At 32.9% G+C, this 22,250-nt stretch overlaps 2 protein-coding genes across 2 annotated transcripts; one reads left to right on the top strand and one right to left on the bottom strand.

The window, feature by feature from the left end:
* Positions 1–4,422: 4,422 nt before the first annotated feature.
* On the top strand, positions 4,423–6,828 carry LOC117911888 (probable indole-3-acetic acid-amido synthetase GH3.1). The gene is made up of 3 exons (XM_034826316.1): positions 4,423–4,864; positions 4,954–5,055; positions 5,149–6,828. Exons 1-3 carry the CDS (start codon positions 4,545–4,547, stop codon positions 6,521–6,523), a joined length of 1,797 nt encoding a protein of 598 aa, XP_034682207.1. The 5' UTR covers positions 4,423–4,544; the 3' UTR covers positions 6,524–6,828.
* A 5,716-nt stretch (positions 6,829–12,544) lies between these two features.
* LOC117911834 (KRR1 small subunit processome component homolog) lies at positions 12,545–20,404 on the bottom strand. Its single transcript, XM_034826256.1, has 12 exons — positions 20,119–20,404; positions 19,634–19,710; positions 15,966–16,076; positions 15,512–15,580; positions 14,634–14,690; positions 14,394–14,432; positions 14,160–14,264; positions 13,982–14,064; positions 13,784–13,865; positions 13,461–13,604; positions 13,299–13,373; positions 12,545–12,964 (listed from the first exon to the last, which is right to left on the bottom strand). The coding sequence occupies exons 1-12, from the start codon at positions 20,309–20,311 to the stop codon at positions 12,854–12,856; spliced, it is 1,146 nt and encodes a 381-aa protein (XP_034682147.1). The 5' UTR covers positions 20,312–20,404; the 3' UTR covers positions 12,545–12,853.
* Positions 20,405–22,250: the final 1,846 nt, after the last annotated feature.

Genomic DNA, 22,250 nt, shown 5'->3' on the forward strand with positions numbered 1-22,250 from the left:
TTTGGTATATTATAATGTATTGTAATGTTAATGTTTTTTCATTGTAACCATATTATATTTGTATTGTACTTATACTTTATAATTGTCAAGAAAGAAGATGTACTTCTCAATTGGCAAATGGACTTGAGAAATTCAGGATAAATTGGTCTAATAAAAATATGAGGCCTTCATAAAAATTATCAAATCTACTCACCTTTTTTAGTAATTTTTTTTCCCTCAGCCTACCCTTAAAGGTAATTCTCCCTTTTGGGTATGACGTCAACTTAGGCTAAAATTTTCCTTAAAATCTAAAGTTAAATAATATACCAACAATCTACTTTTGAATTTAGATTAAAAATTTGACCCTAAAATAATTTAATTAAAATTTTTAATACTTCATATTTTGTTAATAATAAGATGTTATTTAATTATCAAAGAAAAATGGATCCATTTAGTGTGTTCAAGTCTTTTTTTAATGGATTATTTCACAATTTTAGATGTTGGGGACAAGTTTATAATTTAACATCCGCATTATAAGATTCATAATTATCAGTTATGACCACTAATTGCAACATGATTCAATATCAAGTTTTATTGTTTTAGATTAATTCAAATTGAACTCATATATTTATACTCTTATTCAACGGTTTAAATTTTATTATATATTTTAATAATTTAAATCATTTATTTGCTATGATATTAAGGACGACAAACCTTGATCTCTCCGTCCAAAAAAATAATAATGAAGTAGGATGGAATAAAACACGATAATATTTGAATTTGACTTGATTTTTTTTAAATAAAATAAAATAAAATCTCAAAATCATTCATAAGTCATTTATCTTTATCCAAATCCATTTCATTATGGATGGGATGAAACAAATAATTAATCTAAAAATTCAAGATCATTACATCATATATGGTTACAGATTGATATCATATCATTTCAAATGCTTTTAATGTCAATTTCATAATACATGTTCTCAAATAGTACTTCTTAACATTAAAGTATAAATATAATAAATTCATCGAATTGCTTCAAGAGCAAGATACGTACATTGACAATTTGACGGGCCTAATCTCTTTGGAATCACTAAAAGAATCAAATCCATTGTATATATTTATATTTTCAAAAACATAATCAACAAATCTTAGCAAAAAACCAAACAATATCCCACATTAAAGCAATGTAGATGCCATTAGTAGCATTCACTTGAAGAAATCTATGAAGTGATTAGAGGTGTGGAAGAAACCAACGAGCACCTAACATCCCCTTGGCCCATGACCATATGATGCCTCCCTGTAAAGTAAGAAAAAAGAACTAGAAAGATTCATGCACCTCAAGACTTCAAATAATTGGAACAAGGATTTGTTGAGAAGATAAATATATACAAAAATATATATCAAAAAATGTTGAAACATGGGAAGAGGCTATTATGGTCTTGTGTTTGATCAATTCAAAACAAGAAAATAAGCAATGGAACCCATCATGAAAAAAGTGAAAATAAGCTCAACCTTGTCTCACCCATCAACCCATTCCCCCACTTCAATGGGTGGGCCAAGTCCCTAAATATGCCTCAACAAGCAAAAAGTGAGTCCCCACCTTCATTGCCTTTTGCTAGTTTATTTTTCTCATGGGTCAAGCCCTCTAAAGCCAAGTTTCCCATAAAAAACCTAACCATCAAGGCAAAAACTATAGTGGACAAGTGGAATCCTTTTTGGTGGTTTTCTCTTCTTCTTTTTTTCTTAATCTTTTTTTGCAAAATCCAAGATTCTTTAGTTTTAAAAAATGTTTTTTACAACATCACTTGAATCACTTATAGTGTTTTTCGAAAAAATATTTTTCAAAAAACACTTACATAAAAAATACTTTTATTAAAAATATTTTATATAAAAATGTTACCAGTACTCTAATTTTGTTATGGATTAATTAATTAAAAGTCATATAATAATTTTTAAATTTGTAAAGTTGACCAATTCCATATTTTTACTTTAAATAACTCATTTCTTGATATAAATATGATTTATCATTTCGATTATTTAGTTGTAATTTTGAAAAAAAAATATTTTTATAAGAAAAAAAAAAGTAATTATATTTTTTAAAAATTATAAAAAAATGAAGGTCTAGACTGGGTTTTTACCAACTTTTTAATCAACCAACTAATTTATTATTATCTCTTACATGAATGTTGGTTTGACGGTTGAAAATTTTTGTGAATGCCTCCAAATCTTGTCGCCAAATGGTCTTCAAAACCAACAAGAAACCATGGCGTGAATGTTGGTGCACGTTATAGCAATTTTATTTTGAGTTAAATTGACTTCAAGGGAGGCTTGCACATTTTTTAAAAATCTAAAATCCCATTAAATTAATGAATTTGGTCAAACCACAATACTACTTCAATACCAAAATTGATACTTCTTTTGAAAAATTATTGTCCAAAACACAAAAATCTATGATCATTTAAGAGCTTATAGAGAAAATACTACCCATTTTATTTTGTACCAAAAAAAAAAATAAAAAATTGATAGCATATGAGAATATCATCAATGATGCACTTGGTGGTTCTCTCAATAATATGCCTATATTTGGAAATATTTCCATGCTCCTTGTGGCCATTATTGCACAATTTGGTTTGACATGGTTGTGCCAAGTGGCTCACCTAGCATCTCCAAATATTTTTATTTGTACTTAGGGATGACACTCCATGTGGAGTTATCTCAACAACATTTATTTTTATTTTTTTTATTATTTTATTATAAATTATATATATATATAAATAAATAAAAATAAAGCCATTATTCTTCAAACTCATGATCAATTGTCTCATGTGGCATCCACCCAAAATTCAGAAGTGAACAACAATATTTTAAAATATGCAATAACCTTATACATTTATATTTTTTTAAAAAGTCAAACTTTTATTTCCTTTATTTTTTATTTTCATTAAATAATAAATATATGAAACCATCCTAATAAAATATCATTTTGTTGAAAGTGGAAGGGGGGGTAAGAAATATGTAAGATGACCTCACTAGAAGCACCCATTTTTAAATAATAATAATAATAATAATATGATATTGTAAAGTTAGTTGATCGCAATGGACCAACGACATTTAAACTTTTCTCATCTTATTCAATTTTTATAGCAAATTTTTATTCACTATCAGACTTATCTCTCATTTTGCATAAAAGATTGTTGATTTATTATCGTCCTTATTATCAATTTCGTAATATCATATTTATTATTTATCTTAAAAAAAAGTAAAAAAATCATATTAAGATTGCTTAAAAGTTAAAACAAACATCATCAATTTTGATTTTCAAATGCGTCATTATGAAATTAACTTTGTCAAAATTTGGATAAACATTATGTACGTAGGTTTCACTGATGATGATTAGCATCTTACAATGCCGACATCTAAAACCTTGGATTATGATATGAATAAAGGATTAAAGCAAATCTAATTAAGACGCTTTTGAACTTATCATTGTTAATTCCATGCATTTGGCTGTTTTGGTGCATAGAGATGGATATGGTATCTTTCATTTTCATTATGAGCTCCATTTATATCCACATTTATTTTTATTTTTATTTTTACCGACATTGCCCATTGCACATCAGTCAATTACTTTAAATGATGTGACATCATTCAAAGAGAATGAATTATTTCACCATTACCGTTTTTTGTTTGGTCCTTGTAGTTATCTAGAAACTAAAGTAAAATTTAATTGAGAAATTGAGGATAATCCACGTGTAATATTTTAATATTTTGATATTAATTATTACCCTTTAAAGCGTGGAAAATGTAGTCAAATAGAAAAAAAATGAACTGGACGGCAGTGTCCATATATATATATATATATATATAATATTAAATGAGTATATAATAAAATTTAATTAAAATTAAAAAAAGGTATCCCGAACCTGCAAGCAACATGCTTCGTCCATGGCCATTTTAAAATTCAGTTTAATATTGATATATTTTTGTGTAATTTATAAGTATAATAAATTATTAAATTAGGCACCTGTCTCACGTGCCACGTCTGCAACAGTAGAAGTTGCCCAGTTGGCTAGGGAGAGGTCACTGTCAAATACCAACACTTTTACCAGAAAGGAGCACCGTGGTTGGCTGACGAGTATAAGAGTCCAAGTCTTTAGCTGACGTGGGTGCCACCTAACCCACATCTGCCTCCTCAATTTTCGGCCATGCCTACGTGTCGTGGCCCCACGTGTCCCCTATACCCGCGACGCCTCACCACTGAAAATTTATTTTTTATTCTAACCCGGGTCCCCTCAGCTTTCTTCCAAGCTCCCTTTTGTCCCAACCGCATGTGGGCCCATCCTGACATGGAAGATGACGCGGCTCCACACGTAGCAGCCTCTGAGAATAGCCCTATATAAAGGCCTTCGCAGTACTCATCCACCTCACTCACACCACTTTCTCTTTTCTTCGACTGCTGTTAAAGCTCCCTAAGAGACTCTCTCTCTCCCTCCCCCCCTCTCTCTCTCAAACTTTGACTTTCTCTCTTTGAAACCCTCTCTCTGCTTCTTACTCCCTCTGTAATGGCGGTTGATCCGATTCTCTCGTCTCCTCTCGGCCCAGCGGCATCCGAGAAGGATGCAAAAGCGCTTCAGTTCATTGAAGAAATGACCCGTAATGCCGATTCAGTTCAGGAGAGGGTGTTGGCTGAAATTTTGAGCCGAAACGGAGAAACTGAATATCTGAAACGGTTCAAACTGGAAGGGTCAACGGTCCGTGAGACGTTTAAGTCTAAAATCCCGGTGATTAAGTATGAGGATCTGCAGCCTGAAATCCAGCGTATTGCCAATGGAGATCGCTCTGCGATCTTGTCGGCTCACCCCATTTCTGAATTCCTCACCAGGTGAGCTTTAACCAGTCGTTGACTCGTGAGAAAGGAAGAAATATTTTTGGGTAAAAATCGGTGCTAACTTGGGGTTACTGGTTTTACAGCTCTGGGACATCAGCTGGTGAGAGGAAACTCATGCCCACTATTCAAGAAGAGTTGGATCGTCGTCAGATGCTCTACAGCCTTCTCATGCCTGTAATGAACTTGTAAGTGGAGAAAAAGATGCGTTTTAGATACTCTAATTCTGTGTCGTTATTGAGAAGAGCGTTTTTCTAAACGAAATTGCTTTCCTATTGCAGATATGTGCCTGGGTTGGACAAAGGAAAGGGTCTCTACTTTCTGTTTGTGAAGTCCGAAACGAGGACCCCTGGTGGGTTACTGGCTCGCCCAGTGCTCACAAGCTACTACAAAAGCGAACACTTCAAGACTCGCCCTTATGACCCCTACAACGTCTACACCAGTCCCAACGAAGCAATCCTCTGCGCTGACTCTTTCCAGAGCATGTACACCCAGATGCTCTGCGGCATCTACGAGCGCAAACAAGTCCTCCGGCTCGGAGCCGTCTTTGCCTCCGGCCTACTCAGAGCCATACGATTCCTCCAACTCAACTGGCACCAACTCACACATGACATCCGAACCGGAACTCTCAGCCCCAAAATCACTGACCCTTCGGTTAGAAATTGTGTAGCAGGTGTCCTGAAACCAGACCCAGAACTCGCCGACCTCGTCGCCGGCGAGTGCTCCAAGGACAACTGGGAGGGGATTATCACTCGAATTTGGCCTAACACAAAGTACCTCGATGTCATCGTCACCGGTGCAATGGCTCAGTACATTCCAACTCTGGACTACTACAGCGGTGGATTGCCACTTGCATGTACAATGTATGCGTCGTCGGAGTGCTATTTCGGACTCAATCTCAACCCCATGTCCAAACCCTCTGAAGTCTCCTACACCATAATGCCCAACATGGCTTACTTCGAGTTCCTTCCTCATGAGCACTCCTCCATCCCCTTGAGCCGCGATTCGCCTCCAAGACTCGTGGACCTGGCCCACGTCGAAGTGGGAAAAGAGTACGAACTCGTCATCACAACCTACGCCGGACTCTACCGCTACCGAGTCGGAGACATCCTCCGAGTCACCGGGTTCCACAACTCAGCCCCGCAGTTCCACTTCGTTCGCCGCAAGAACGTCCTCCTCAGCATCGACTCCGACAAGACCGACGAGGCCGAGTTGCAGAAGGCCGTCGACAACGCGTCGAAGCTCCTTCGAGAAGTCAACACCAGCGTCGTGGAGTACACCAGCTTCGCCGATACCAAAACGATTCCGGGTCACTATGTGATTTACTGGGAACTACTGGTGAAAGACTCGGCGAACTCGCCGAGCGACGAGCTACTGGGTCAGTGCTGTTTAGCGATGGAAGAATCGCTGAACTCAGTGTACCGACAAGGGCGAGTCGCAGACAACTCGATTGGGCCACTAGAGATACGCGTGGTGAAAAGTGGAACGTTCGAAGAACTGATGGATTACGCCATCTCAAGAGGAGCCTCCATTAACCAGTATAAGGTGCCGAGGTGCGTTAACTTTACACCAATCATGGAGCTCCTCGACTCCAGAGTGGTCTCGTCGCACTTTAGCCCTGCTCTACCTCATTGGACTCCGGCACGCCGGCGGTGACTTCTGCTGGACCACAGACCAATCAAATAGTGGAGGTTCCACTGTTGCCCCTTTTTTTTCCTTTTTAAAAAATAATGTAATTGTTTTTTTTCTTCTTTTATTTGAAAATTAGGTTATTTTATTTTATTTTATTTTGGGCTGTCTAAAGTGTATTTTGATTAGGACCCATCAGAGTTAGGTTTTGTATGGTTCAATTAACCTGTGGAAAAAGTATGGTGCTTTTCAGGATGAGTGTCCAAATGAATTGTCCCTTCTTTCTCCTCTCAAGACTTTTTATAAATGATAACGACTTTATTTAATCATTATATACATAGATATTCAGATATGTTTGAAAGATTTTTTTCTCTCTCTCTTTCTTTAAAGGTCACCTCTTTCACGTTGATTTTCATGTTTTTTGCAAACACTCAAAAGAAAAACAAGTCTACTTCCATGAAAGAGAAGTTTTCAATAACGGTTTTAAAAAATATTTTTTTAGAATAGTTTTTTAAAATCGTTTTTTTTGAAGTTTTGTATTATAAAATGAAATTTAAAATGTTTTTAAATCCGTGTTGAAATAATTCTGATATCTAATATTTTATTTTTTATCATTCCATATATTTTAACAATTATTTTAAAAATAGTTTTAAAAAATATGTAAAAACAAATAAAAGATGTTTTTAAAAAAAATAATATCAAAGCTCATTTGAATATATTTTCTAAAACTTGTTTTTAAAAACTGTTTTTAAGTTAAAAAATAAAAAATAGTTTTTAAAAGCAAGTTTAAAAAATATGGTCAAACGGGTTTTAATAGACTTGTTAACAAATTCGATATATTAAGTCTTACATAATTTGGAAGTAATTTGCCTAACCAAAAAAATGATGATTTTATATTAAAGAAAAATAATAAAATGTGTGTGTCTTTCTATTATTTTTAAAAACAGTTTATTCTCTAAAAAATTGTTCTCTATTTCAAAGAGGCTTTTATGTTTTTTGTTTTTAAAAATAAAAAATAGAAAATGATTTTCACATTGTCGAAAGTGTCTTTTTTTTTTTTTTTTGTAAAGATTAGAAAATTATTCTTAGCCGGCCTAAATTTTTAATTTACACATGAGCTAAGATAGGGATGTGTTTTTTCTTATCCATGGTTGCAGCTGTTGTTGATGGGAATATGAATTAAATGTGTCCATAAAATGTTTGGGGGGACCTCTTATCACAATGAACAACCTAATAATTTCTCTGACTTTTTGTCCCAAAAAACAGTTCAAAGCCCCAAAAAGCTCTAAAAAAGCAAAAGGGTCACTCAACTCAACAATGAAATATAGTAGGGTCAAAAGGGAAATTTTGATTTTGAAATTTGAAGGATTAAAAAAAAAGGTGCCTTAAAGTGAGAAAAATGAAGGGGTTTTTTCTATTGCATTTTGTTCAATTTTTTTAGCCATAGATGAGAATGCGTCTCCATATTCTGTCAATGGCCCTACGTACATGGGGATGGGGATGGGGATGTGGATGAGACGTGAATTAAATGGCTCGTGACGGGGGCTTGTGATATTGAAAAACATTGCTATCTTGTATCCAATGATATCTCTCTCTTTTCTTTTTCTTGTTAAAAAAAAGTGCATTACTTCACCATTCTACCCAAAACCAGACACTATCATGAGTTTTGTTTCACTTTTTACAAATTAAAAAGTTACAATTATGTGTGTAGATGAATCTAATGGGTATAAAAAACATCATTTTTTATTTATTTAGTGAGAAATCCCTTATGGATAATGTCGAGATGTGTGAAGTATAATTATTATTCGATATCCTCGAGGCACAAATTATTCTATATGGAGATAGTATATGGATTGACCTTTGCGGTAAGGACACTGTGGATATGAAAGGAAATGGTAAACCCCTCTCTTGTAGAGATAACATATGAATTGACATTTGTAGTAAGGACAACGTGGGATTAAAACGAAGTCGTAAACCTTCTTCTTGGGATTTGAAGGGATAGAGTCCTTTATAGGAAATTTTGTATGTAAAGATATTTTAAATTTGAGTATTTTAGAGATTTTATATATGTAATTTTTGTTATTGGTGTTGACTTGGTTAGAGTATTTTATTAAGATAGAAAAATGCAAAGAGTAAAACCTAGAAGATGTGAGGTGTTTTATATTATCTTGTAATATTATAATCAATAACCATATTATTTTTTTTTTATATAATTAATTATAATGACCATGCTTGTTCTTATGTCGATCATTAGAGGGATGGATGGAAGTGCTATGGACGGACCCGAAGTTGCTCATCATGGACCAAGATAGGAACCTTTGGTAAGCAGTATCAATTCTCTAATGCTGAAAAGCTATGTCCCAAGTAGTGAAAAAGCCTAGATACGAATATGTTGAGTAGCTGGCGGCAAATTATTGAGCTCTTATATCGCGTCCTAAGAACACTAGATAGATTAATTAATTATAATGGTCATATTATAAGTATTAAAGGTTTTTTAAAAAACTTTTTTACTATTATTTTTTTCTTTTCTCAACTTACTCTTTTTCTTTTTATTATTATTTATATTACTAATTATAAATGATCATTTAATTATAATGATCATATTATAAATATTAACATAAATAATAATAGTAATAATTCTTTAATGGAACGCATATTTTAAGTAAATAGATGAATAACATAACTAATAATATTATTAATAATTATTATGATATAAGCAATATTAATTTGTATATGTAATAAAGGGAATAAATGTAATAGTCATAATTTTGTAGTCTTTACCCTTAGATTATATGACCCTATGACTCATTCTCCCAATTGAAAAAATACCACAACTTATAAGGCTTTGTTAGAGAATTTTTCTTATTTTAAATTTTAGTTAAAATTAAAATTAAAGACATAATTTATGTAAAAGCCAAAAAATTCTCCTTACAATAATAGAAGCAAAAATGGAAATAACATCCCGACACGACATGTGTCACCTTTATTATAAAATATCACACCCAACCTATAATATCTTAAGGTAGGGTAAGTTGGTGTCTTTCCACCAAAGTGGATTCGTTTGAAATGAAAATCTCATGTATGGATTTAGAATGGAGTTTTTTTTAATCAAACGATGATGGCAATGGATGTCAACTCAATTGGAAGGAAATTATATAAAAATTTTAAATATGACTATAATTTGATAATCATTATAAAAGTTATATATTTTATAACATAATACTTATAATAGAGAGCAAATGAAAGCTTTGGAATATTATTTTAGGGCATGACAACAAAACTCATTCTTATCACAAGTTTTAATAATATGGTCGTAATATATCATTGTGTGCGACTATCTCCACTATGAAAAGATTAAAGGTAGTCAATGTTAAGATATGGACTCACATATCTCACAAAAATTCATGACTAAGCTATTCAGCTCTTCAATTTGTTTTCTGTTCGTTCAAGAGTATGGGTCACCTATGTGTAGAGCCCAAAACCATCACGAGCCTTAGATAATGGGCCTAAGACTTGTGAGGCCCAATAGGCCAATGGGTGTGGTCCCTAAGGCAGGAAGGTATAAAAGGTCAAGGGTTTGTTTATTTTGTTATATCACATTTTTTAATAGAACAAAACCCTAATCTCTCCAGCTTCCCATTGCCAGAGAAAATCCAGTGACGGTGGTTACCCTTCCCGGCCTTAGAAGATCCATACATCTTCAACCAAAATTTAGAAATGGATTCGGGTATGTTCCATGTGAATAAATGCATGTTTTAAATGAATTGATAAATATATATATCCTGTATACGTTTTGGTAGAAATGGAAAATGAAAACTAGTAATAGTCAATGCATAAATTTGTTATTAATCTGTCAACTCAAATTGGTTATGATTATAACCGGTGGTTACCATGATTTACCAACAAATCTTAGTATTATAAAATGTTTATTAAACCTTAAATCCCTTATCACAAAAATTGTTTACAATAGCAACTTTTATTTTTTTATTTTTATAGTTGGAGTCCTTTAATATGATTGCCCAAAGATAGGCACAAATTTTTGTTGAATTTTATTTATAAGGAAGCTTTTGATTCCAAAAGCTAATTCAAATGGTGCCTTAACAATATTAGCCACAATATATTTATAAAATGTAAAAAAAATATATATAGAAGCAAACTATTAAATACATATATAAAAGGAGGAAAAGAGTATTAAATCTATCTTATATCTTTACAAGCGTTAAGGCCTTCTTAGAACTCATTCAATGCCAAATTGAAACAATTTTCTTAAGTGATAGGGCAGAGTTTAAATGTAATATTTTAACAAGTAAAAACTTTTTTTACATAAATTAGAATGGTGTTTGGTAAACCAATTTAATAATTTAAAGTGACTTAATAATTTAATTTAAATTATTAAGTATGTTTGATAAAATAATTTAATAATAAAATTTAAGTAAAAAATAATTTTGAATAACAAGTAAAACCAATTAACTTATTCTTAAGTACATTTCCTTAATTTACATTTTTGTCCTTATTTGCCCTAATTACCTCCACGACCTCTATTGTTACTCCATCTATTTTGCCCAAATTATAATTTATAAAGATGAATATATTAATTTAATGATTTATAATAAATTTTAAGCTTATTTTATGAAACAACTTAATACTTAAAAGTAATAATTGAATAATAAATTTTAAATTAACAACTTAAATATAATTTAACTTAATAAGTAATAAGTTTTATCAAATACTCCGGTCACTTCTAATCAAATATAAAAAACACTAATAAAGTAAATAAAAGAAAAAAAATTATTTAATGTAAATAATCTTCTATTTATATGTTTTCTGAAAATATGGATATCCAAAAATAATAATAATAATAATAATTAAATTTACAACCAAAAATATTATAACTTTCTCGACCACCCCCATCCACATGCTTTCCGCCTCCCTTAAATTAAAACATCTCACCGACATACCAAAAACAAAAAACAAAAAAACAAAGAACATGCTTCGATCGAACATTAATCATCAAATAAATTCAATCTTATTCCACAAATCATGCCTAGTTGACCAACCCTAAACCTTATTTTGCTTCCACAATTCTCAAAATCCGCACATTAAAGTACGCTCCGTAACCATCCATGATTATGAACAAAGTCAAAATTTTCAAATTTTATACGCTTTCTTTTAGCCACTAACCCGACATAGACCACTAAGTTTGAAATTAGGCTCACCCCATTTATTTATTTATTTATTATTATTTATTTATTTATTTATTGTGTGGAATGTTCTTCGCAATTTCTAGTGGCTTTTCTTTGTTTCCCAATGCGGGAACCAATATTGAATTGTGTAGAAAATGTACGTGAAAAACGTGGGCTGTGGCTGATGGGAGTCTCCGTCCATGGCAATTTCTTGGAATGACCCATACGTTTGAAATCAACCTACTTTTGAAAATGGTAAAATAATTTTTTTGTTACCTTAGTGGGTTTCATGATCTTCCCGTGAAGCACATGCCCACTTTTGGGAGTTTGCGTGTGTTTCGGGGTTGACACCTGGACTGCATTTTTGAAAGAAAGAAGGTAATGGAGTAGGAGCCATCGAATTTGTAGAACATTAATAGAGTAAAGTCTTTCTTTTATCTCCAAGTCTATGGTGCAATCAATTTTTTAGTGCTTTTGAAGTTAAAAAGTAAGGAAAGATTAGGGAGAATGACTCAACGTCAATGCTTTGAGGTTATTTTTCCAACTTTTGAAAAAGACATCCACCCTCCCATGTGTTGCCCAGCCATGAAAGCAGGCTTTCTTCCTGCTGAATCTACGATGAAGTGTTTTTGTGATATAATATTAAAGTCGTGTCCCTTCTAAGGTAGATGTTTGGGTTGGTGGGATATCTTTAGAACAAATTTGGGATTATGATATGTGTTTAAATCTCTATTATTGTTGTGCCGTGAGCTCTGGATTACATGTTCAGGCGACCAATCAACTTGGGCTATTTTGAATGGGTGGGTCGGTTGGTTTTTTGATTTATTTAATAAGTTCTTACATAATTTAACCAAACTAAAATAAATAAAAGACAAGACCAATTAACTGCAAGTTTCATAAACTGCCAAAGTCCACCACAGCTGAGGATATTTCTCCAATGTTTTTCCAGTCCATCTCATATATCAAAAATTTTGAACTTTCTACTTCTGTAAATTAACAACAACAGTTTCCAAAGCCCATTAATTTGTGGGTATAAGACAGTTTTCCAGCAGATTCCAGAAACATAAAGTTGAGGCTCGGCCACAATTTAGTAGCCTAGGGTGGGGGTCCAAGGGAAAAAGCTCAGCCCACTTCCCATACTATCACTCTTGAGGCCACTCATTGTATCAGAGACTTAAGAGTGCTTGCGTTTCTTCTTCGAGGGTGCTTCCCCTGAAGCCGCAATGTATGTTTCAGGATTGACATTCTCAAGGGATTTTTGCTTCCCAAACTCCTTTGCCTTTTTCTGCAATGCAACCAATCACCGGATATGAAATTGAGTTAAGAAATAAGAAATTTTTTAAGCATATTGGCTATATATTTCAGTTATACAGAACAAGAATACATCTGCAAAGGTTTAGAAAACATTTTTAGTATAAAAAACACTTTTGGAGAAAAATCAAACGTTTGGCAAAATTTTAAAAACACTTTAAAAAGTTGAAAAATCCCTTGTGGTGTTCCATGGAGAAGCACTTGATACGTGATTCTTCTGAAAACAGTCCTAGAGTAAGCACTTCAACTAAAAGTACTCCAAATAGTAACACTCCCAAACGGACTCTAGGTTTCATCATCCCAATTACCTTTAACGACATGGCCATTGCAGCCACATCATTCTTATCATCAGCAGATTTGCTTGGATCCTGCATCATGGGTTCCTGCAGTGGCAAAACAAAGTTTTAATGATGAAATAAAATAAATACAGTTGAAGGTATGATGCAAGCGAAGGAGCTCCAGAATCAAACCATGGGAGGAACAAAAGCAGCTTCTCTTTTTCTTTTGTTCTCTGCTGTTTTTTCTGCCTGCTTCTCCAGCTTCTGTTGCCACTTCTTCGCAAACTTCTTTTGATCACTTAAGAAGTACTCACCACTTTCCAGTTGTAGGTCAACCTGAAGATATTTCAGAGCATTGCGTGTTTAGGAAATAATACATTGGACAGTCCACAAGCAGAAAACAGAAAAATTTTGATGCTAAAGAAATATTTCCATCGAAATTGTTTCCAGAAGATACAATGGAAACAGTGGATTCTTTACTAGAAACTAAAAGGCACCAGAGATGATATTCTCACCTTGCTAGGTGGCTGAGGAGGAGGGAAGGGTGTATATGGCTTCTTCTCCTTGCTCTTAACTTTCTTTTGTTTAACATTTTTCCTGGAAATGATATACAAATGATGTAAAAAGGTTAATAAATGGAAAACTTGTAACAACACAGATACTGAAGTTAAAAACTATATGCATATAGAAGAAGGGTGTGGTAAATGTCATACTTCTTAAACTTTGGAAGAAACCTATCCCAGTTCTCATTTTCAAGTGCTGGATCACTAGCAAGTTCTCTCTTCATCATCAAGGTCTACTCATGAAAGGAAAAAGGAGAATCAACAGGTCTACAACCATTAAAGAATGCAATTTTGCTAGAGTAGAATCAAAGAGTGCCAGCCTATTCACCTTGATATGATATACTGGATGCATTTTATTCTGTATACAGTCTTCCACCACCCTTCGGACTTGTTTTAGACCTTTAAATGAACCCATAGCAGCAACAGTGTTCCCCTGCTCATTTAAAAGAAAAATGAAAAAGAGCAAGAATCGAACAAATGAAAACAGAAAATATTCAAGTTAAGACAAGAATGATCACATTAAGTTGTGCGATTCAATGGAAGAGTAGTGAAAAAAATGTACCTGAACAAGAATATAGCATCCTGTCAAAATTTCAAGTGCCTGCATTGCAATATTACTGTCAGAGATACACCAAAAAGAGGAATCTAAGAAACATACATGATACAACATATCATGTTCTAGGCATCAAGTTAGAATTAGTGGCCAAAGCGCACCCAACCAAGGGAGCACACATTTTTTTCTTGTTGTTGAGAGAAGGATGAGGGAGAAGCATGACATCAAATCTCAGACCATTATACACACCTTTAGAGTGGAAGAGTTGGGGCCCACAAGATGTTGCCTACGCTTAACAAATCGTTCCTGCATACGAGGATAGAGATCACTCATTTAGGCCCAGGACAACATACTTTGATGCAATGTTGATTTGTGATGGTTTCATGTCATTCACAATTCTACAGCTTTTCAAATTTCTACCTATCCTTGCAAGATCTTGTTCTGCATTTTCCAGTGGAACACTGACTAAACTACAGAATTGCATGAATTTGTCTCAATTTCAAGCAGGTTAAAACATAAAAGTCAAAACACGATCCTGAACAATGGACTAGAATAAAGACATCAGCTTCAACAAGGGTGCCAAAACTACTAGCCATCCACTACAAAAACGAACAAGATGACTAAGATCTGCCAAAATAAATCATTTTTGACAGCTTTAAAAGGTAAGAAAATATGAATCATTAGTTCCAATATCTGTAGAAAGGAAATGCAGCAAAAGCAGACACTCCAGATGTAACAAGGCATCTGGAATCATAGTAAAGGGACAACCAACAAAAATATTTTTCTCCAGATAAAACAAGGCTCTGGAATTATTTTCTTTTTAAGCCTTTGAACCTGCACCTGCTGTAGCAATGTAGGTGTTGGCCATTGCAGATTGCAAATATGCACAAACTGTAAAGCAAAATAATATTCAACAGATGCCAAAATGTAATTTCAATGAACCATTTAGCATGTCTCCAATATATGATATTAGCTGGTAAATGAACATAATTAAAAATTACATAAGAATCTAAATCAAGATAACTATATCATCTCAGTTTTCTGAAAATATCTTCTTTGATTAGAAAATTTTCTGAAAATATGAATCACATTTATTAACAATTTGAAACAATTTAAAGAACACACACCTTATTGCGAACAAGGCTTCCAATCTTGATGATATCGCATTGCATTTCATCATTCAGTATCTTGATTGCCTATCATAGCAAAATGCAGTAAAAGCACTTACATGAGACAAAATATAAGGACAACCACCATAAGGTCTGATCTACAAAACAAAAGCTTTATTCCTATAAAGTTCCCAATTAAAAGCTAGACATCAATAAAGGTATTCAAATAATAATACAAGTAAAAGAACTTTGATTTCAATTATTAGATCAAAATATAAAGAATGGGATAGAAGATTCAAGATAATCAATGACCTTTAAGTGTGTTATCTATCTATCTCACAATACATCTTTCCCCCACAAAAAAAAAGGGGGGGAACCAAAATTACCAGAATAAATATAACAGAGAGAGAGAAAGAGAGAGAGAGGGGGGGGGGGCAAAATATTTACATATATATTAAGTAGATGGCTATACCTGAGGTGCAGGAACACTTCTTGACAAAAGTTTAATGAGATCCCTAGCCTTCATAATGATATAGGGGTCCCTAGTCTTTCTAGTTGTTGACACTGTCATACATCCCTCAACCTGGACAGCGATAGAGTGCATGGTGAATCAGCAAAAATAAACACAAGAAATAGTATGGATTAATCAACTTTAAAAAAGCATTATTATAAATTGGGCATCAATAACTTGCTTTATGATTTTGCAGCCTAACCAGGGCATTTTATATAATAGCAAAAAAAAAAAAAGGTAGAAAAAATTTAAATAGAAAAAGAAAAAGAAATAAACAAGTGACAGGTACAAAAAAATCAGCAAAATGGGTGTGGTGGGATTGACCATAGAACACAGGTGCTGCTAGCTCTGCTGGAAGGCTTCACCCGGTTAATTAGACCTAAGCAACTTGCTGGTGGAGGCAATTGAATCCCAGTTATCTCCTGGGCGTCTCAGAGAAAAAGAGGCCCTTGGAAATTGAATCTTTTCTCATAGAGAATATCTAATCCGTCTACAAAATTGGCAGGTTCTTTTTATGGATTATACACTGGGTCAACCAGTTAGCAGATTCGTTGGCTAAATAAGGTGCTTCTAGTTCAAAGGATTTTTTAGGGGAATTTGTGCCTCCCTAATTTGTCTCTTTGATCTTTGCATTGGTTTTTTAGGTTCATTGGGAGCCTTTTGCTGCTTTTTACTTGCTTGCCTTTGAAGGACATCTCATCCTTCGTGTAATTTTTATTTTTTTTTAAAAAAAAAAATTCATGATGTAGTGAAACTGTTGTTTCTGGTAAAGAAAAAAAAAATGAAAGAATGCATGATTTAGATGGGAAAACCTGTTGATACAAATATGTGTATATATATATATATATGTTGATCTAGGGATAAACAGAGAAAGATAATCGTTAGAGCTTTAGAACCTTCAACATCAGAGTGAAATGCTAATATGATATGAAGGCAGAACTTGTGCAGCTTGTATTGCTGCTCTTAGTGAAGCTTTTCTTCTTATTTGTAATCAGATCTTGTATTGCTGGTTTTTTATACTCTCTTTATTTACATATCATATATATATAGATATATATAGAAGTATAACCTGCCTTTCTGAACCTTTTTATTTAACAGAAATGAATAGAATTTTAATGATGAGACAGGCAAACCTGTTAATGTACAAAGATACTTGTGGATCTAGGATAAATAGAGAAGGATAATCGCTAGAGCTTTAAAGCCATAAAGTTCATAGTGAAATGCTAACATGCTGAGAGATTCATCAAATAATTCAAAAGGCAAGCTTATGAAGGCTTCGAATTTTGATGATTGTGCTGTTGTGGCCCTGTGGAAACATGAAGAAGATATTGCCCAGCAAAGCAAATTAGCCAGGTTATTACACTTTAAGTTACAAACATGATTGAGTTCCTTTCTGCATGAATATAGTACTTTAACAACATTGATATTCCTATAATTCATATAGCATTTAAGCTAATGGGGATAGAGGTTGCCCTACATATAAGGCCAACCAATGTTAGTAATCAGCCAATATAGGACATTGGATTTTCGTTCTACCTCAGACATCCCCACTCAATTGCTAACAGCCATGCTAGTGAGCACAGGGCGAGCTAGGCCAAACCTTGCTCTAATACCAAATGATGTGGGGCCACATACACTCCCAAAAGCTTAAGTTAACGGGGGTAGAGGTAGCCCCACATATAAGGCCCAACCAACTTTAGTAATTAACCAATGCAGGACATTGGACTTCCGTCTATCCTTTGTCATTGGAGAGGGTTTATGTCTATTACAACAAAGAGGTGGAATACGAGCATATTTGATAAGATTCTATTGAATGTGAGTAAGTTTGAAGAAGTCATAAAGATACAATAATGGAAATGACCCAACAACATGAAAAATGTCAGAAGACACTAATCATGACATTGTAGCCAATTGAGAGGAACGACCACCAAGTCCATTTTTGTTGTGCAAAACATATCATAGTGAACTAAGGCTACCATGTAATCAATTCATTCATTCATTCAGAATGACATAGAAGGAAACTGTGGAAAGGATTGTTCAGGAATATAATGGACTGTAGAAAGTTATATATAAGGCCAACGATGACTGCTGCCAACTTTGCAGTTTGATGAAGGAGCACTGGAGAAATTGCATGAAAAGATCAAGAGGGATGATTCATTAACTTGGCTTGGATTTCTATTTAGCTCATAAATCTAGTCTTTGTTAAGCTTGATGCCTTTGAATTGTCATATTTTATCTATTTAAAATCTTATATATTCTAGTCAGGGGCCTAGCTTTATTAGTAGTCATGTGAAAGCACACGACCTTTAAGCAGTTTTGAAGCTAAGATTAAAGTGTTTTAAGGGTAGTCAAGGGCTCTGATTGAAACATTGATATCATTGATGGAGCACTTTAGGGGACTTTTGATCCTAGTAGAAACACATTTTGCTAAGTTTCAACTTCAATTGCATTAGTAGTCTTGCTATTTTCTACTATTTAATTGCTCAATAATCAAGTAGGAGTTGTAGGTTGCACCTGTTGCAGCAACCACACAGCACATCTCATTTCTTTTTGTTGCATCAAGTAAACTACCAATCACTTGTGATTCATCTTTACAAAGTTATGCAGTCTATGACTCCATGTAATGTGAGTCCTATAACTACTGAACATCATTTAGGTAGAAAGAGTCCAATTCATCTTTCTAGTTGGAAGGATTCTTCTCTTTCATAGGGTTTTTAAATTATCTAGGGTTTCAATTTTGGATTGAGTTGCTGACTTTGAACTGGACAAGATAGGCTGATTAAGAAGCCAGCAGGAGCCATATACACGCCAGCCAAAACTCTCCCAAAGCTTTATGAAGGAGAGAAATTCTGAATAGATATGGATAATCTAAGCTTGGGGAAGACACCTTCACATTGGGCATCGCCCAGCTTGGTGCAACTTGATTGATAGTCCTATAAAGTATTAAGTGTTAAAAAGCAAGGGAAAAAGGAGAAAAAGAAAAAAATAAATTTTAAAAATAAAAGAAACAAGTAAAGAATGGATAAAGCAAAGGAAAAAAAACATATTAAATTATACTGCTTATAAAACATGATAAAGAACCAAAGCTCAAAAGCAGCCCTCCATCATTTCCCAATCTAGGAGACTAGGATCCAGTTGAATTGATCAAATAGTAAAAGATTCCACTATCCAGTATAGTTATTTCCAAAGTGATATCCTGGGAGGATTAGGTTGGATGTCCACTCTCAAAACTTAAATCCAGTCGTTCACCGATGACAGGCTGAGATGTTTATCATTGCACCACCAAATGGGCCCCTATGATAAATCAACCGCTCTATAAACTAGATTGAAGTGCCATAGAGAGTCACAAAAGATAATATTGACCATGAGTTCATTATCCAACCCAAGTAACAGCCTAATTGCCACAAAAGTTTGACAATACAGAATTACAAACCAACTTCCATCAAATCAAATGCTCCATATATAGATTGATCTAGATTATATAAATTACAAATTTAATAACTAATCCGCTTGTTTAATTTCAGAACTAATATGTGTCAAGGAAGAAATCACATATCAACCTATAAATAATATATATATATATATATATAAAAAAAAAGTTTGACTCTGAGGGGTTTAAGAGCACTTACCAGGTTTAGCTCAGATTTAACACCAAATTCCTTCAATGCACCCCTCACAGTGGGCCAAGCTTCTTGTAAGTATTTTTCTGACAATGACAGAGCAAAGACTCACGGATGAGAGACCATAATAGAAAACGTAGCTGATGAAAATAATGAAACCCATGAACCTCTTAAAATCGAAATTCATTCATTTTACACTCAATTTTTTCCAATGTAAATCTGATATAATTTGGGCTTTTCTTTTCTTTCCTTTTTCTTAGGAATTTGATTTCCCGTAACCTAACGGAGGGTAAAGGAACAAAAGATTAAAAAGGCTAACCTTAAAGTTCAATTTATTTTCCTTGGACCCAAACAACGGCTATAAGCAGTACAAAACTCTATACTTCATCCCAAATCCCAAATACTACCAAAGTTTTTGGAACTTTTTTTTTCTTTTTCCAAAGATTGATTTTTATCGGGAAGCAAACAGAGAGTATGATGTGAATGTGACAGACCTCTGTATTGAGGGAAGAGGGTGGAGAATGAGCTGACTTCGAGCATGCCGCCCTCGTTCCAAGAAGGGTCGAACTTGTCGACTTTCCAGTGATCGATGGAAGGGTCATCCCATGGCTTTGGCTTGTCGTGCTTTCCCTTGTGCTTCGTCTTCTCCTTCCGCTCTACTTCAACTTCGCCGTTGCTCTCCTCCATCTCTGGCCTCTGCTTCTCTTCAATCGCCGTCCTTTCTTCCTTCCCTGATTTCTCTCTGCTCAGCCCTTAAAAACAGTGTCTGGAGCCTTGAGGAGCCGCCTCCTTTCTTTTTTCATTTTTTCATCAAGTACAAGTATGCAACCCCCACGTCACTGGGCTCAACTCGTCTCTCAGCCCGAAATCAAAGTGGGTCTAGGCTGGGCCAAGTTTCGCAGCCCACTATTTTTTTTAATATTTTTTATAATTTTGATTAAAATTTTTAAATAATAATTAATATTAAATATCATTTTGTTTTCCCACTATTATTATCCAAATAGGCTATGTTTAGGTATATTCATATTGGATATACTAGTAAATGTTTACACGCATTTGATTGTTATACCCAAATAGAAGTATGTGAGTTTGTAAAATATACCATTCCTATAAAAGAAATTAAAAAATAAAAGAAAAAAAGAAAAAAGGAAGTCATTTTTTTTGGAAGTATATAAAACAACTATTAAAAGTTTAACTAAATTTGGTTCCCAAAGTTTAACTATTAAAAGTCATTTTTTATTAATTTTCTTACTCAAGTCTTGGTTCAAATATATATGTATGCCCAAATTTAATGCATATAAGATTAATTCCATTTTAACCAAATTTATTTCAACTAAAGAGGCGTTCGGTAAAACTTAATATTTATTATTTAATTACTTAAATTTATTTTAAGTTAAATTATATTTAAATTATTGACTTAGAACTTAGAACTTATTATTTAATTAGGACAAAAGAGGTTGAATAGTCAAAAGATAGGGTAAATGGTGGTAAAATAGTAAAATAAAGATTTAAACTTAAAAATAAGTTAATTGTTTTTACTTAAAATGGTATCATTAAGTTATTTTACTAAATATATTTAATTTATTTAGTGACTTAAATTAAGTTATTAAGTCACTTTAATTTACTAAATTGGTTTACCAAACACTACTAAGTATTTGATTTATTTAAAAATAAATATTAATATTAAACAAATTATAAAGGGTAAATACTAAATAAATGAATAAAAAAAATTAAAGGACAAATATTGTGAAAAAATCCTTAAAATGTGAATACAAAAATAACAAAAACACAAATCTTTTTTTTTTCTAAAGAATAATATTATTTTAATAAACATTGATATTTTAATAAAATAAAAAATATTATTAATTAAAAATAAGAAACAATTCTTTAGAAAATGATAAGTGGTCGACAACAATTTAAATAAAATGAGTTAAAAAAACAAGCATAATTCATGTTTTTTAAATACTTAAATAAAGTTTTTTTATTACACATATAGATATAATATTTAATTAAAAACAAGGTATTGCAAACCAATTTGGTTGAAAGAATTCTATTATCAATCCAGTTGTTTTTTTGAGTTTGAGAGTATTTTAATGCGTTGGATTTTTATTGATTTATGGTCTTTTTTAGTAAGAAAATTTGAAATATATATATTTTTGTAATATCACTTAGTTTTTAAACAAAAATTGGCTTTGATACTATTTGGACCCATGACATAAAGTAGTTCATAAATTAAAAGATAAATTTTGCAAATATAGTTTAAAGTATGAAAATATACACAATAATTTAATTTGAAATAAAACTTTATATTGAAATAATACTTTGATGACAGAGAATTTGAATTTTAATACAAACTTGTTGACAACAAAGAATTGTGATTATAAAGGAAGTGTTTTTGAAAAAAAAAGGATTATAGAAAAACTAAAAAGGTCTTTTGGGACACTACAAGAAAAAAACCTTTTGTTGACAGTTTTTCACCATCAAGGTAGGGTATATCTGTCAAGGTATGTTATAATTTATATATGTCATCTATGTCAGTGTCAAGAAAAGTTTAAATCTACCTTGACATTTACATATGTCAAGGTTGTTTCTATTTCTACCAATGATGGAATCTTTGTTAGTATGA

This window comes from Vitis riparia, chromosome 3 (genome assembly GCF_004353265.1).
Source record: "Vitis riparia cultivar Riparia Gloire de Montpellier isolate 1030 chromosome 3, EGFV_Vit.rip_1.0, whole genome shotgun sequence".
In the NCBI taxonomy this organism is placed as follows: domain Eukaryota; kingdom Viridiplantae; phylum Streptophyta; class Magnoliopsida; order Vitales; family Vitaceae; genus Vitis; species Vitis riparia.